The following is a 16,539-nucleotide window of genomic DNA, read 5'->3' on the forward strand; positions in this document are numbered from 1 at the left end:
CTACCTATCAAAGAACATGGGAGGTCTTTCCATCTTCTAAGGTCTTCTTCAATTTCTTTCTTCAGTATTATATTATTTTCATTATGGAGCTCTTTTTACATCCTTGGTCATATTAACTCCTAAATGGTATTTTTGGTGATGGTAGTAGTGGTGGTTTTTCTTTTTTGTTTGTTTGTTTGTTTCGGTTATTTTGAATGAGATATAGTTTTCCTGATTTCTTCCTCAACTGAACCACTGTGGGAATATAGGAAAGCCATTAATTTATGGATGTTGATCTTGTTAATGCTACTTTGCTGAACTTATTTTAAGCTCTAGAAGTCTTTTGATGGTGTTCTTGGAGTTTTGGGGGTCTTCTACATATAGGTTCATGTCATCTGCAAACAGAGATCGTTTGATGACTTCTTTTCCTATTTGTATTCCCTTGATTCTTTTCTCCCACCTAATCATTCTGGTTAATGTTTTCAGGACTATATGTAATATGATACAATGAACTGCCTATCTTATTCCTGACTGCAAAGGAAATGCTTTTTCTCTTCTCAGTATGATTTTGGCTTTTGCTTTGTCATAAATAACATTTATGATGTTGAGGTAAATGTCTTCCATCCCTAGCTTCTCCAGTATTTTTAACATGAATATGTGTTGGATTTCATCAAAGGCTTTTTCTGTATCTGTTGAGATAATCATGTGATTCTTGCCCTTAATTCCATTTAAGTGTTGAATTATATTTATTGATTTGCATATGTTGAATCAACCTTGCTTCCCTTGAATGAAACCCAATGAATCATTGTGTATTATCTTCTTGATGTGCTTTTGAATGTGGTCTGACAATATTTTATTAAGAATTTTTGCCCCTATGTTCATCAGGGATATTAGTCTATAGTTTTCCTTCTTATATGGATCTCTGTCTAGTTTTGGTTTCTGGGTTACATTGACTTCATAGAATGCATTTGAAAGTGTTCCTTCCAATTTCATGGAATTATTTGAGAAAGACTGCTGTTAGTTCTTCGGTAAAGATCCAGTAGAACTCTGTTGAGAATACATCTGGTTATGGGCTTTTCTTTTTTTGGAAGGATTTTAATTACTCTTTTAATTTTATTACTTGATATTGGTTTGTTTAGATTTTCTATTTCTTCCTGGTTCAAATTGTTATAGTTAAAGCTGCGTCCCAGGGTTTCATAAACTGACTTCCAGACCACTCATGTATAATCGAATCAAGCCTTTATTGAAGCACACCAGTGGCAGGCTGACCAGAACATAAAGCTGTTCCCCTGATCAGCCCCGAACAATTGCAAGGGCACTCCTTATAAGCCTGAAACCCGCAAAAGGGATGTTCGGGGGTCTAGCCAATGCAAGCAAGCCAGGTTACAGAAGCGGGACAGTGCAGTCAAGCGGAGGGAAGCCTAACCAATCACAGTTAGCCCAGTCATCCCAGTTACAGAAACAGAGCCCCGTTACCCTACTTACAGAAACAATGCCCCATTAGGTAGTTCCGTGTTCTTTAAGGTTTCTATAGCAAAAGGAAAAGAACATCTTGCTCCAGTCATGACTCTTCTACTTGGCATGGTTGTTTTACAGGATGAAGTCATAAAACAAAATGGAGTCACATTTGCTCCCACTATCACAAAATCGAGAAATTTTTTTCAGTGTCTTCTAGATTTTTCAGCTCATCAGAGTATAAACTTTCAAAATACTTTCTGATGATCCTCTGGATTTCAGAGGGTTTGTGATGATATCTCCTTTTTTATCTCTAATTTTATTTATTTGGTCTTTTCTCTCTATTTATTGGTTAATTTGCAAAAGGTTTTTCAATCTTATTTATCTCTTCAAAGAACCACATCTTCATTTGAATATTGTTTCTGAATTCTCAATTTCACTGCTTTCAACTCTAATCTTGATTATTTTCTATCTTCCACTGATGTTGGAATTTTTTTTCTTTTCTTTTTCTAAGGAGGTGGAGCATAAGGTTATTTATTTGGGATTTCTCTGTTCTTTTTTTAATGTAAGCACCCAGTGCTATAAATTTTCCTGTTAGACTTGTTTTCATACTGTCCACCATGCTGGGCAACCTTCTGGGAACTTTTTAGTCAGCTGCTGGTGACTTTAACATAGTGCTCTCACTACTGAACAGATCTTCCAAAGAAATTATAGAACTAAATAATACAACCAATAATTTAGACATAACAGACATATATATAGAATATTTCATCCATCAACAAATAAATACACATTCTTCTTGGTGGCACACAGATTCTTCTCTGAAATAGACCACAAACCAACTCTTAGTAAATACAAAAAAAATGGAGATAATATCCTGCATTCTATCAGATCATAATGGAATGAAATTAGAAATCAATGATAAAATAAGAAATAGAAGCTACTGTAACACCTGGAGACCAAGTAATATACTATTGAATGACAAATGGATAGCAGAAGAAATCAAGGACGAAATAAAAAATTATACTTAGAGACAAATGAGAATACCTAGAAAACATATCAAAATCTCTGGGACACTATGCAGGCAGTACTAAGAGGAAAGTTCATTGCACTGAGCTCATTTATCGCAAGAATAAAAAGTCAACAAATTAAATGACCTAACATTACATCTCAAAGCTCTAGAAAAATAACAAATCAATACCAAAAGCAGTAGAATATGGGAAATAATTGAAATCAATGAAATTAAAACAAAAGAAACAATTCAAAAAATTGACAGAACAAAACATTGATTCTTTGAAAAAATAAATAAAAATCTTGTGTCATATGCTTGAAATTTGCTGAGAGAAGCTCGTTAGTATTCTCATCACAGATTAATGGTAACAATGTGAGTTGATGGCTGTATTAATTAACTTGATTGTATCAATCATTTCACAATGTGTACATGTATCAAAATTATCATGTTGTACACTTCAACTGTGTGTGACTTTGTCAGCTAAAACTCAATAAAACTAGAAAAAAAAAGAGAAAGTTTTGGTTTGTCCATCACATAGAATCTCACTGGGTTTTAGCAATGCAGAGCCAAAAGTGATTCATTTCTTACATATATTTTTATTGGTATAGTATAATTATACATAATAGTGGGATTCATTATTGTCATATTTGTACACACACATAATATGATAAATCTCATTCCCCAGCACTTTTTCCTCCTCTCCTCATTCTCCTAACCTGCTTACTCTACTCTATTAATATCCTTTCTATTATTATGATTATGATTTTATCATTATTATTATTTTATTAGTGCATTATAATTATATACAAGAGGTATTCATTGTGGTGTATTCATACATGGACACAACATAGATTGGTAGATTTTATTCTTCAGTACTTTCCCAAGCCCTCTCCTCCTCCCTCCCTCCTAATTCCTTTCCTATATTCTATTATTCTCCCTTCCATTTGTGTGGGAATGAAAATCATTTCTTTCTTATTCTTGAAGAAGGTAAAACTTAATAGTCACTATTGACTTCTTGCTAGAAAAAGCCACAAGTTATTCAACATTCATAAGAGATCCAGTTAATCTTTGAACAACAATATTTGGGCAGCAATAGTATTTTCTTCCACAGCAATAAGAGAAAAAATTAATGGGTATTTAATTTGAAAAATACAAAATTAACATTTCATAAAGGTAACACATAATTTCATACCTTATAATCCAAGACAGTAAAATGGAAGTTAATAGCATTCACAAATGTATTTAATAGAAGATAGATTAACCAAAATTAATTTAAATTAACCAAAATTAATAGCATGTATTCATAAAGAGATTTTAAAACATCAACCAGAGCTAAATTTCAAATAATTATTAAAATAGCATTTAAAGGAAATATGTTGATATTACATGGATCAAATGTTTTAATTTAAATGGACACTCAATGTTAGAAAATGGGATGTTGTGATATGTTAATTTGAAACTGGCAGAAATATTAATTAAGAGGACCTCATTTCTTCAAAATCTGTTCTATAATGAGCTTTATTCTCCATATACATGTGAAAGCATATATGTTAGTATGAAAGGCACACAAAACTGCAATTTTCCTTTTCTAAAACTGACAGTTCTTTGTGCTTCTGACACATCAGATCAGTTTTTCTTGTTTTCACAAATCCTTTTACGATAGCAAAAACACACATTACTTCAGAAGAAGATATGAAGAGATATATACCTTCTCTCTTTTTAGTCAGAATAATTAGTCAGTATAAAGCAAGATTTAAAAAAAAAACTTACAAAGAAAATGTAAGCATGCTCTAAGGTGAGTGGATTGAAGGTATTAAGACTGGAGTCATAGAGAAAAGGAAAGCTCTGACCAGACAAGATGACAACATCCCTTCTTAGCCTGGAACTTGCAGAGTGCAAGCCTGCCAAGCTCCACAGGGAGGAAGTTTAATTAGTAAGATGTTTATCTAAGAAGGAATAGTGCTCTGATTATCCCTGGAGCACAGCAGATCCACAGCATCTTTTTTGTGATGGCCTATAATCCCCAGAAAGATAAAGATGCATCCAAGAGCCTATGAACCTCACCAGAGAATTGTCCCTTTAGGAAACACAGGGGTATTTTCTACTCTTGAAATCAATGGAGACATCAGGGAAAAAAGTTAATCATTCCCTGCAGAAGAAGTCTTCAACCTAGAGTGTCATGCTTTGGAAATTAATTTTTGGCTAAATAGAATGACTTAAGTAACAATGCCCCATCAAAGCGAAACCAACTTTAAAAGGCACACTTGGATAAAATTCTGAGTATTTATCACAATGTAGAAACACTATCTCCATCAATGAGGAATCTAGGGCCAAGGCAGTACCTCCTGAGATATCAAACATATTTAAGCTCTATTAACTGTTTCTGTAATGTTTTCTTCTGTTTTCAACTATGCGAGGAAAAAAATAATACTGCTCATCAAAGACTAAGAATTCTTTAAGCTTTGGATTCTGCCTTTTGATACAAAGCTTAGTCATAAAATTGGTAAGTAGCAAAAAATGCAAAATCTCAGTATTTTTCACTGCTGAGCATTTTAGGGGTGATTACATTGTATTTGTGCTCACAGTTTTTATTTGCTTCATTCTTCTGTAGCTTTGGGTTAGATTGCCTTAGTCATGAGCTAGTTAACATTGCATGGTCTTATAAAGGACTCAAAATGCTTTAAAACCATAAATGAATGAAATGCTTTCTCCATAAACCTTGATATTATGACGAAGCATCCAACTCAATTCCAGCGAGTTTTGCAATAGAAAAGTGAGTTTCTTTCAGAGACCCCAAAATGAAAATTGTTACAGATATGAATCTATATGACAGAAGCATCTTGGAATTTAGTGAAGCAGTGTTCCTTCAACCAGATTTTCTTATATTTCTTCACAGTTTTTTCTTACTTTTCTCCTTAAAAAATAATTCCAAGGACTTCCAGTCTTCTCACTTAAGGGAGTCTGAGATCTGGAGTAATAGAAATTTTAGAAACAGTAAGAGTAATTTCAGACTGTATACTTAATCACTACTTTAGAGGCACAATTTTTGTTTCATAAAAAGTATATTATTATATTTAATTCAGTCCTGAAAACTCCAACACCAGGGACACAGTTTAGTATCACTTTACTACTTAATTAGATCTAATTTTTCTTGCATATGTCAAAATAACTTATATGATGATTTGATCATGCATTAGCAGAAGTGTGGGCAATTATTTGATATCCTAAAGGGAGAAGTAATAAAAAATACAAATGGAAAAAAAATAAAAATAGGAATGGTTAAAAGGTAAGAAGAGTTGAGAAAAGAAATGATACTCTGTCTATCATTGCATTAGTTTAGTTTCACATTTTTCATATGACCAGGGTGACATGGTCTAGATGGGACAAAGGAATGGAAGGAGGTTACCAGAAATGCTGGGCCACTGCTGTTACCCTGCCTCCTCATTCCAACTGCTGCTGAGCAGATGTAGAAAGATGGTTTTCCCTCGCTATCCAGGATGTTCATTACTTTATAGATTGTACTAAAATAGAAATTCCCTGATGATCAGAGAACTGAATGTTTGAAGGTGTATATGTGCATATGAGTGTGTGTATATGCATATGCAATTGTGTGTCTGCCTATGTCTTAGAAAAAGATAGACAGAAATATTTGAATACATCAGATAGAAATTACCCTGAATATATCTTTTCAAATTCTACAGAGAATAAAAATATTTGCTCAACTTTTTGAAATTTAATTGATTTCTTATGAATTCACACTTTTTTTTTCCCATATATGGCTGAGTTTGGTATTGAAATAAGGTTGAATCCATTTCTCCTGAGAAGCTGCCTTCAAAGTGAAGGGGCTGCATAAAATATAGATGACAATTGAACCACAGAGAAAGGAGCTCCCATATTTCACACAAAATATGTTCTCCATGAATACTAGGTTTGCCTTCCTATGTACAAGGTCACAGTCCTACATATGAGAAGAAATGTCAAACGCGAGCCTTGTGACAATGTTCTTCCTCACAGGCCTTCCCCATGCTCCAGCACTGGACACCATGCTCTTTGGCATCTTCCTGGCCATTTACATTCTCACTGTGCTGGGGAATCTCCTCATCCTGCTGGTGATCAGGGTGGATTCCCACCTCCACACCCCCATGTACTACTTCCTCACCAACCTGTCCTTCATTGACATGTGGTTCTCCACTGTCACAGTGCCCAAAATGCTGATGACCCTGGCCACCCCAGGCGGTGGGGCCATCTCCTTCCATAGCTGTGTGGCCCAGCTCTATTCCTTCCACTTCCTGGGGAGCACCGAGTGTTTCCTCTACACTGTCATGTCCTATGATCGCTACCTGGCCATCAGTTACCCTCTCAGGTACTCCAGCATGATGAGTGGGAGAGTGTGTGCCCTCCTGGCCGCGGGCACCTGGCTCAGTGGCTCCTTGCACTCTGCGGTCCAGACCACCCTGACATTCCGCCTGCCCTACTGTGGGCCCAACCAGGTCCAGCATTACTTCTGTGATGCTCCACCCATCCTCAAGCTGGCCTGTGCAGACACCTCGGCCAATGAGATGGTCATCTTTGTGAACATTGGGGTGGTGGCCTTGGGCTGCTTTCTGCTGATAGTGCTGTCCTATGTGTCCATTGTCTGCTCCATTCTGAGGATCCGCACCTCAGAGGGCAGACACAGAGCCTTTCAGACCTGCGCCTCCCACTGCATCGTGGTCCTTTGTTTTTTCGGCCCTGGTCTTTTCATCTACCTGAGACCTGGCTCCAAAGATGCTTTGGACGGAATTGTGGCTATTTTCTACACCGTGTTGACACCTCTTCTCAACCCTGTTGTGTACACCTTGAGGAACAAGGAGGTAAAGAAAGCTCTGTCAAAGCTGAAAAATGGATCAGTGTTTATTCATAATCAATAATCAAGTAAGGCCCAAATGCATGAACATAACACTTGGAAGAAGAATTTCTGATATCTAATCTTAATTTTTAGGAATGCTAATAAATTTTCTATTTTTTCTTGTGTGATGTATTTGAGTCCCAGTTAAAACACCCAGCAAATGATGATAATCTAAGAAGGATAAATTTACCATGAAGTAAATCATTAAATCATTACTTAATTTTCCATAAAGTAAATCATCAGAAATGGAGTTTATTTTTACCATGTAATTATTTTGTAGAATTGCTATGTAGTATAATATTCTTATAGTTCATTTTATCTCATTTAAGCAAATGCTTTAAAGTCTTTCTATTCATATTTTAAACTTCCTATATTGAAAAAAATCATTCTTAATATCTATAATTCACCATATACAATAGTGTACATATAATGTAATTTTTGCTTTAGAAAATACTAGACAAGAGGTGCAGTGTCACACGTCTGTAATCCCAGCAGCTCTCAGGAGGCTGAGTCTGGAGGATCAGGAGTTCAAAGCCAGACCCAGCAACAGCAAGGCACTAAGCAACTCAGTAAGACCCTGTGTCTAAATAAAATACAAAATAGGACTGGGGATTTTGCTCAGTAGTTGAGTGCCCATGACTTCAATCCCTGGTACTTCCCAAAAAAGCAAATACCAGACAAGTGGAGCCTAGAGGCACATATGTGTAATCCTTGCAGCTCAGGAGGTTGGGGCAGGAGAATTGCAAGTTCAAAGCCAGCCTTAGCAACTTAGTGAGACACTAAGCAACTCAGCAAGACCCTGTCTCTAAATAAAATATACATTAAAAAAAAAAAGCTGAGGATGTAGGTCAGTGGTTGATTGTCCCTGGGTTCAATTCCTGGTACTAAAAGAAAAAAATATACTGGACAAATAATGTTTGATTCCCACAAAGAATGTCTTTATTCACTTTTTTGAGCTAATGAAAACTGTTTAATGTTTTACTTTGGCTTCCAAGATTTTTGAGAGTGAACATTCATCCATTTATGCACCATTTGCATTGCATATATTGTACTAGTCATAGACGACAACTATTGAGATTTTTCTTTAATATTTATATAACTCCTGATCTTTTATCTTAAATGAAATGTGTCTATTTCAATAATCTTAAAATTATTTTTGAAAAAAATAAGGAACAAATATCAAATATACTAAAAGTGAGTAAATAAATACTAAAAACTATACAGTCAAAAATATTGAGAGCATACCTCAATTTATATGAAATTACAAGGCAATACTCCCCGTGTAATTATACTATGTTTATAAATCATGTTTGCTTGACTTTAAGTATAAAATGGACTTTAGATACTATTTTGGGAGATAACATTTGTGTAATGAACCTCACAGTTCTTCAAACATATGCATATATTGAAAATGTAAATCAATTTGTCTACAAATAAATGCTTTATTTAAATGTCACACGTACCCTATTAATGCAATACACTCCAACTTTCCCTAGCAGACCAAGAAGAGAAACTTGGTAAGCTAGTACTGAAGAGCATCTCTCACATTCCTTGGATTTATACCAGGTGCATCTCAGAGATGCTTGAGCAAGAACACACCCACTGTGCCAGCTTTCCATAACTGCATCTACATAAGCTGTGAAGTTGTGATGAAAAAAATAATACTGACTGTAGTAGCTTGACTTACATACTATGAAACATTTATATATGTACAAGGCTAATAAGTGGTTTTTATTCCAGTAAAACAGATTGGCAAGGACCTAGTATATAATCCAATTCGTTTTGCAAAGGAGAAAACTGATATGCAGCTAAGTCAAAATCACTTAGGCATTGGATTCACCTTGTTTTTCTTCTAATCCCTGGAAACAACACACTGTTTTATGTAATTATAATTAACAAAGTATTCTGGGACATTTATTGAGTAGTAAGGCACGTGATAAGCATTAGATACACAAAAGAGCAGCAAAGTCTGTATTCTCCAAGGCCAGTGCAAGGTACATTGTAATAAGTGCCCAAAGAGAATCATGATAGTTTTTACATTGAAATTATGCTGGCAGTTTCACATATTATAATAACATGTATTGCACAATGCCATGTTGAAGTTAATTTAAATTTTTAATGATAATATCTAATATAAATATCCATGTTTTTTTCATTGAAAAGCTTACGAAGACAATGGTAGGAATACATAAGTTTATAAAAATTACTATAGAGTTCTTGCCTACTTTACCCAGTTTCCTCCAATGGTAAAAAATTGTAAAATCACAACTTTATTTATTTATTGATATTAACATAATCCACAGATCTTATTCAGAGAGGGAATTTAAAATAACTATGATTAATGTTAAGAACTCTAATAGAAAAAAAATAAGGCAACATGAAAGAATAGATGAGTATTAACATAGATGGAAACTTGATATTATAATCAAAAGGAGATGGTACAATAAAAAAAACATACAAAACCAAGTGTAGTGTCATACACCTGTAATTCCAGCTTCTCAGGAGACAGAGCAGGAGGATCACAAGTTCAAGATGAACCTTGGTAACTTAGCAAGTTATATATTTTTATTCAAAAATAAAAAAAATGCTGGGGATGTGGCTTAGTCATAGAGTACACCTGTTTTCAGTCCCTAGTACTGAAAACAAAGCAAAACAAACAACTCACTATAATGAAAAAGAAGAGTGGCCTCACAGACTTGAAATCTGTCCGATTCCTCAACAACTAATTCTTAGATAAATTTAAAGTCATGGTAGCTGGGTAGGAGTAGACCTATAATAGTACAGAATCCTTGCAGTCTACCAGGAACATTTTTGAACACAAGAGAAAGCACACCAGCCATCCCAGCATCGCAAACTTTATTTTTTCAACACAAATAGAACTCCTTTGTTCTTAAAACATAAATGGAATTTTAGCTTCATAAAATGTATAAGAACACAAAATTACCAAAACATTTGAACATTTACCCATAACAATTTTTTTATTTTTTTTTAAAAAGAGAGAGAGAATTTTAATATTTATTTTTCCGCTTTTGGCGGACACAACATCTTTGTTTGTATGTGGTGCTGAGGATCAAACCTGGGCCGCACGCATGCCAGGCGAGCACGCTACCGCCTGAGCCACATCCCCAGCCCTATATTTCTTAAACAAATATATACAAATGCAGAATGAAAACCAAATAATTCATAACACACTTCATGGCCAACAAAGGAACAAATACTCAGAAATTTATTATCTTCCTTGAAAAAAAATATGTTCTTTAGAAGTTTTTATTTATTTTTTATTCTTTATGCTCTATGACAGTGGAGCATATTTGAAACAGCATGATACAGTGACTCAGCCACAATTCACAATAGCTAAGCTGTAGAACTAACCTAGGTACCCTTCAACAGATGAACAGGTAAAGAAATGTGGTACATATATACAATGGAATATTACTCAGCCATAAAAAGAATGATTGCTAGAAAAATGGATGGATCTGGAGACTATTATGCTAAGCTAAATAAGCCTGCATCACACTCTTAATACTGAGTGAACTCTGTATGGGCTCTGTCAGTAAAGTCTGATGACAATGCATCAGCCTTCCTGTTATGGTGGTATTCTTCTGTGTTGACTCTTGAAGTTTTGCCCGCTGTGAATGTCTGGGCACACTTCACTAATACTTTGGAATACTCTAGACCATGTTAGATGAATAACAAAGCCTCAAGTTTTGCTCATTAATATTTCACTTCAGAAGACTCTCTGTCTTCTCTTTAGATGCTATCATCAGGATGTCTGGCCACACCAGACGGTAGTTGCACAAATCTCAATCATATTTCCAAAATTTCATTTTGGCTTTCCACTGCTTCTGACAATTGTGAATGAATTGGACAGATAAGATGACAGTGAACCTTTAGGGCCTCACAGATGTTCTTTTTGGTCTAATAGTCATGCAACCAGGTTGCTTTTGGTAGTATGGTTATCGAAAATCAGAAAATAAGTACCATAATATAAAAATGTTTTCCAAAGATAACTTTAAAAAAGGGGAATAGTAACACTCATTTTGAAAGGTCCTATTCTAAAAAGGATAAGGACAAGATATACTTTGTTTCAACAATTTTTCCCATTGTAAGGAAAGCTGAGTCCCACTGTATATGTTTGAATCAACATTTTAATGTTGTTTTAAGCAGTTCACTTAATGCTCTCTTCCCCCAGCAACAGGGACAAAGTAGAAAGTCACCTTCTTTTGTAGCTGGTTGGGTAAAGATCCTGACCAATATGAACCCTGAGATTATTAAGAAATAAAAACAAAAGTAAAATGCTTGGTTTTTGTTTTCTTATGCCTGAATTTCTCTCATACGAGTTTAAAAAATTCAAAATATAGTACTATTTGCCCTGGGAAACTAGCTCTATAAACTTCCAATATATCCTAAAACACATGAACTATATAGAATTCATATTCTTCATGTGAAATATTGTAAGTTATCATTGGAGCTTGCCTTTGTTTTTTTTTTTTATGTGTAATTCTATTCACTTTCAATTGTTGATTCACTTCACCTAGTCTGTATTGGATGTTGTAGGGTTTAGCATGGTACCTCACATATACTTTATAACACTTTAAAATCCATCTATTTATTTCTCTACACCTCTGAAACATAAATATTGTCTTAAAGTTCTATGTCTTCCATGCATGAAGTTTGGTAATCAATTTATTAAAATGGTAGAGCTATTGCATTGATTAATTATCGACAATAGGACTGATCTGACAAAGTATCATCCTTGGGATCACTATAAACATCACCCTGTTCCTTCAGGATTTGAACCAGATTCTTCACTCCTTATAATTTAAATCCCTTTTTTTATTTTTCCCTTTTGAAAATAGTATTGGTAGTTCTGAGAGCATAATAATGACACAATGAAGTATTTACAATGAGGTTGTCCTAATTATTATTTGATAATGAAAGGATTCCTTGCTGAACCAATAAAATCATAGCTTATTTTCTTTATTCTCCAGAGCTTTTGTTAATGTTTTGTGTCATCCTACCTGCCTCATCTTTTTCTGCTTATCTCTTCTCAACCACTCATTAATCACAGCTTGAGGGAGCCAACCGCATAAAGAAGACATGGCTGAGGAAGGAACACAGGCAGAGCCTTAGACTTTCATGTGACTTTTAGTAGGCTAGTCATGTAGTCGTGGTGCTTATGGGAAGTAGCAGAGCTGAAGAAGAGGAAAACTACTGTTAATCTGTAAGATCAGACAGAGTTTGATGGAATAGACTTATATCCAAAGGCAAGTCTCTAAAAATGTAAAATTATGGGCTCAAACCAAGAAAATAAAAAACAGTTTTTTTAAGAATCCTACATTGATATGTAAAATGCAGGTAACTGAACAAAAATATGTGCTTTGTTAATTTAGTGGTTATTCAGATCCATTAATATAAGCCTGACCCACAAACACAGAAAGTTCCCATAATTATATGAAAATAACTTGAAGTTTAACATTATGTGCTTTGTTGCCAGATAGTCTGGGATTAGAACTTGACTATATTCCTCAAGAGTTACATGAATTTATATAACAACACCAGTTTCATAGCATTTCTACTTCATAAGAGTAGATTAAGATGATATTTGTAAAGTGTGTGACTAATTGCAAACTCAGTAATGTTTATTGTTTTGTTTCTGAATAATTTAACTTAGTGTGATTTTATTGTTTTATGTATTTTATTATAGATAAATTCTTGAAAAAAATAATAAACATGAGAATATCAAATTTACCAAAGTAACTTATTGGCCAGAGGAAAGACTACCTTGTCAACGATGGTGATAATTGCTAAAGTAATTTATTTTAAAAAATAAATTTAAAAAAATACTATGTAACACTGGCAACAAAAGTAAAAATAAATAAATTATGTATGTTAAACAAATTTCTGCAGAGCAAAGGAAACACCAAAAATGAAAAAGCAATCTACGAAATGGGAGAAAAATCTTTACAAATTATATACCCTATAAAAGGTTAAGATCCAAAATATATAAGGAACTCATATAAATCAGTAGCAATAAAATAAAATAAGTGGGCAATATTTTAAACAGACATTTTTCCACACAAGACATGAAAATTGCCAGCAGGCATATGAAAAACTGTTCCAATACCACTGATCATCAGGGAAGTGAAAATCAAAACTATACTGAAATATCATCTCATAGCTATAATGGTGTCTATGATAAAAAGTCTAAAGTCTAGTCCATAACATAGAGAAGTCCACAAGTATGGACTTTGTGTATGCTGGTTATGTAACTATGCATTATGTTTTTGGGGTAATGTATTGGTTCCAGGTCTTATTTTTCTAACTGTAATATGTGAGAAATACAGTATTTAGCCTTACATGTGAAACCAAGAAGGCAACTGAAGCAGGCAGAGCTGGAGGAGGCTATAGAACAGAAGAGAAAGTTACAAGCAGTGACTTCACACAATAGCACCATAGCCTATGAATGTGGCCCAAAGTCCATGCACCCCAACAGCTTCTTGACAAACAGGAAGTGGAGGAAGGGGTCAGCCTGACCAACAGGGACAGAAATCTCTCTGTTAAAAAAAATAGTAACTTGATAAAGAAGCAAGAGCTGTGTACTTGCCAGAATGTATTCACCACAAGAAGACTTTCTAGACATAGGAGAACAAAGGGAAGCATGAACAAAGAGAGGAATATTTCTCTAACTGAATAGGAGACAGTAAAATCTAGGCGACATTTGGAAAGACTGTGAACCCATAGTACTCAGCCAATGAGGAACTCGAGGAGGGACCTTGCACTCTAGGACATAAAATGCTGATTGGACCTGATCAGGGTATGCCTGCTTCCCCTATACACCTGATCTTGCAAGACACCTGATCTTGCAAGACCATCATTAAAGCAAAACCTTGCTTCTTGCTATATCTTGTGTCTCTTAGTCCATTCTTTGCATTTGGACAGATGAATGTGTTTCTCACATAATAGAAATATGTTGAAATGATACAAGAACAATCATCTGATTATATTTTCTCTTTTCTATTTTTTAAATAAAAAAATCACCCTTGACTGCTCCGTGTAATGAGGGTCATCCCTATTGCAGAGCAGGCAGAACTTTACCAAATTTCCAAGACCCTTAAGTGGCAACAGAAGGAAACATGACTACATGATCAGTCACCACAATCTAAAGCAAAAGGATCCTTACCTATGCAAAATGTGAACATCTTATAAGGTAGAATAGGATATTAGTGGTCAGATTATATGAGGGAGGCTAAAAGATCTGCTGTTTTATTCATCCTGATCCCATCACCAACCTAAAATTTCTGCAGGTCTCTTTTTAAAGGTGAAAACTTATTCTCAGTTCATCCAGGTGGCACTGGTTATAGAGGCTGCTAAGAAGAAGATAGATACTTTCCTATGTGAAAACAATCAACTTGACCAAAAAGTGCTAGTAAAGAAGATTAGCCACTTTAGGACCTCATATTTTACACACTTACACAAACATACAGTGGCTAAAAGAGTTCAGAAGACATTTGCATAATTTCAGCCAAAAATAAATGACCTCTGCTATTTATTTCAGTCTTGAGCATTAGCCCAATAACTGTAAAAATCCAAAGTTTGTATGCAAAAAAATAACCCCACAAAAAGTGCATACTATCAATTAAGATACATGAATAATTCACTGGTTAGGATCTGAGATGCAATTAGAAAATTTACTTTTGAAAGAGTAATAGCAAACAAATGAATCTAGACTTCAGAATATCCAGTATTAATAATTTTTAAAAAATCTAATTCTGATGTTTAGAATTCCTCTAAAAATCTATGAAAAAAAATATTCCTGAGTAGCTGGTTGTCAACATTGTTTAAAACTGAGACCTACACATGTGGAAAAATAAATTATATATTGCTAATTTTGAAAATATGAAATGTCTACTTCATAGCATTTATTAGCTCTGAGAATAGGCCAATTTGTCCTTCAGCTTCAACAGAGCTCTCTTTACCTCCTTGTTCCTCAGGGTATAAACAACAGGGTTAAGAAGAGGTGTCAGCACTGTGTAGAAAACAGCCACAACCCCATCCATGACGTCCCTGGAGCCAGGTCTCAGGTAGATGAAAACACAGGGCACAAAGAAACAAAGGACCACGATGCAGTGGGAGGCGCAGGTCTGAAAGGCTCTGTGTCTGCCCTCTGAGGTGCGGATCCTCAGGATGGAGCAGACAATGGACACATAGGACAGCACTATCAGCAGAAAGCAGCCCAAGGCCACCACCCCAATGTTCACAAAGATGACCATCTCATTGGCCGAGGTGTCTGCACAGGCCAGCTTGAGGATGGGTGGAGCATCACAGAAGTAATGCTGGACCTGGTTGGGCCCACAGTAGGGCAGGCGGAATGTCAGGGTGGTCTGGACCGCAGAGTGCAAGGAGCCACTGAGCCAGGTGCCCGCGGCCAGGAGGGCACACACTCTCCCACTCATCATGCTGGAGTACCTGAGAGGGTAACTGATGGCCAGGTAGCGATCATAGGACATGACAGTGTAGAGGAAACACTCGGTGCTCCCCAGGAAGTGGAAGGAATAGAGCTGGGCCACACAGCTATGGAAGGAGATGGCCCCACCGCCTGGGGTGGCCAGGGTCATCAGCATTTTGGGCACTGTGACAGTGGAGAACCACATGTCAATGAAGGACAGGTTGGTGAGGAAGTAGTACATGGGAGTGTGGAGGTGGGAATCCACCCTGATCACCAGCAGGATGAGGAGATTCCCCAGCACAGTGAGAATGTAAATGGCCAGGAAGATGCCAAAGAGCATGGTGTCCAGCGCTGGAGCATGGGGAAGGCCTGTGAGGAAGAACGTTGTCACAAGGCTCCCGTTTGACATTTCTTACTCATAGTCACTCTCCCTGTGGACGTATGAAGAGAATCCAGCCTTTAGCATTTCACTGAGAACTGAGAATCCATTCTCCATGTGGCACTTGCATCATCCATTATGAGAAATACCAGAGTTGTACTCAATTTTGCTTGTTGTAAATCTTTGGTAATGTGTTGGGATGGTCTACCATCTCTCTGTCACACAGAAGTGTGTGTGTGTGTGTGTGTGTGTGTGTGTGTGTGTGCACACATATGCATAAAAAAGAAAGAGAAAGTCATTATATTGCCTTTGTATTGGTATGCTAGTCTGAGCTCTATTACTGTAAATTTCTATTACTCTAAATCTTAAAAAGAGAA

General features: G+C 35.7%; 2 protein-coding genes across 2 annotated transcripts; one reads left to right on the plus strand and one right to left on the minus strand.

The window, feature by feature from the left end:
* Positions 1-6,420: 6,420 nt before the first annotated feature.
* LOC308641577 (olfactory receptor 10G7) lies at positions 6,421-7,356 on the plus strand (the record flags this gene model as incomplete). Its single annotated transcript, XM_081280252.1, has 1 exon — positions 6,421-7,356. One exon carries the CDS (start codon positions 6,421-6,423, stop codon positions 7,354-7,356), a length of 936 nt encoding a protein of 311 aa, XP_081136378.1.
* A 7,903-nt stretch (positions 7,357-15,259) lies between these two features.
* Positions 15,260-16,192, minus strand: LOC308631732 (olfactory receptor 10G9-like; the record flags this gene model as incomplete). The annotated part of the gene is made up of 1 exon (XM_081263201.1): positions 15,260-16,192. One exon carries the CDS (start codon positions 16,190-16,192, stop codon positions 15,260-15,262), a length of 933 nt encoding a protein of 310 aa, XP_081119327.1.
* Positions 16,193-16,539: the final 347 nt, after the last annotated feature.

Source organism: Spermophilus citellus, assembly GCF_964194105.1.
Source record: "Spermophilus citellus genome assembly, chromosome: 2".
NCBI lineage: Eukaryota > Metazoa > Chordata > Mammalia > Rodentia > Sciuridae > Spermophilus > Spermophilus citellus.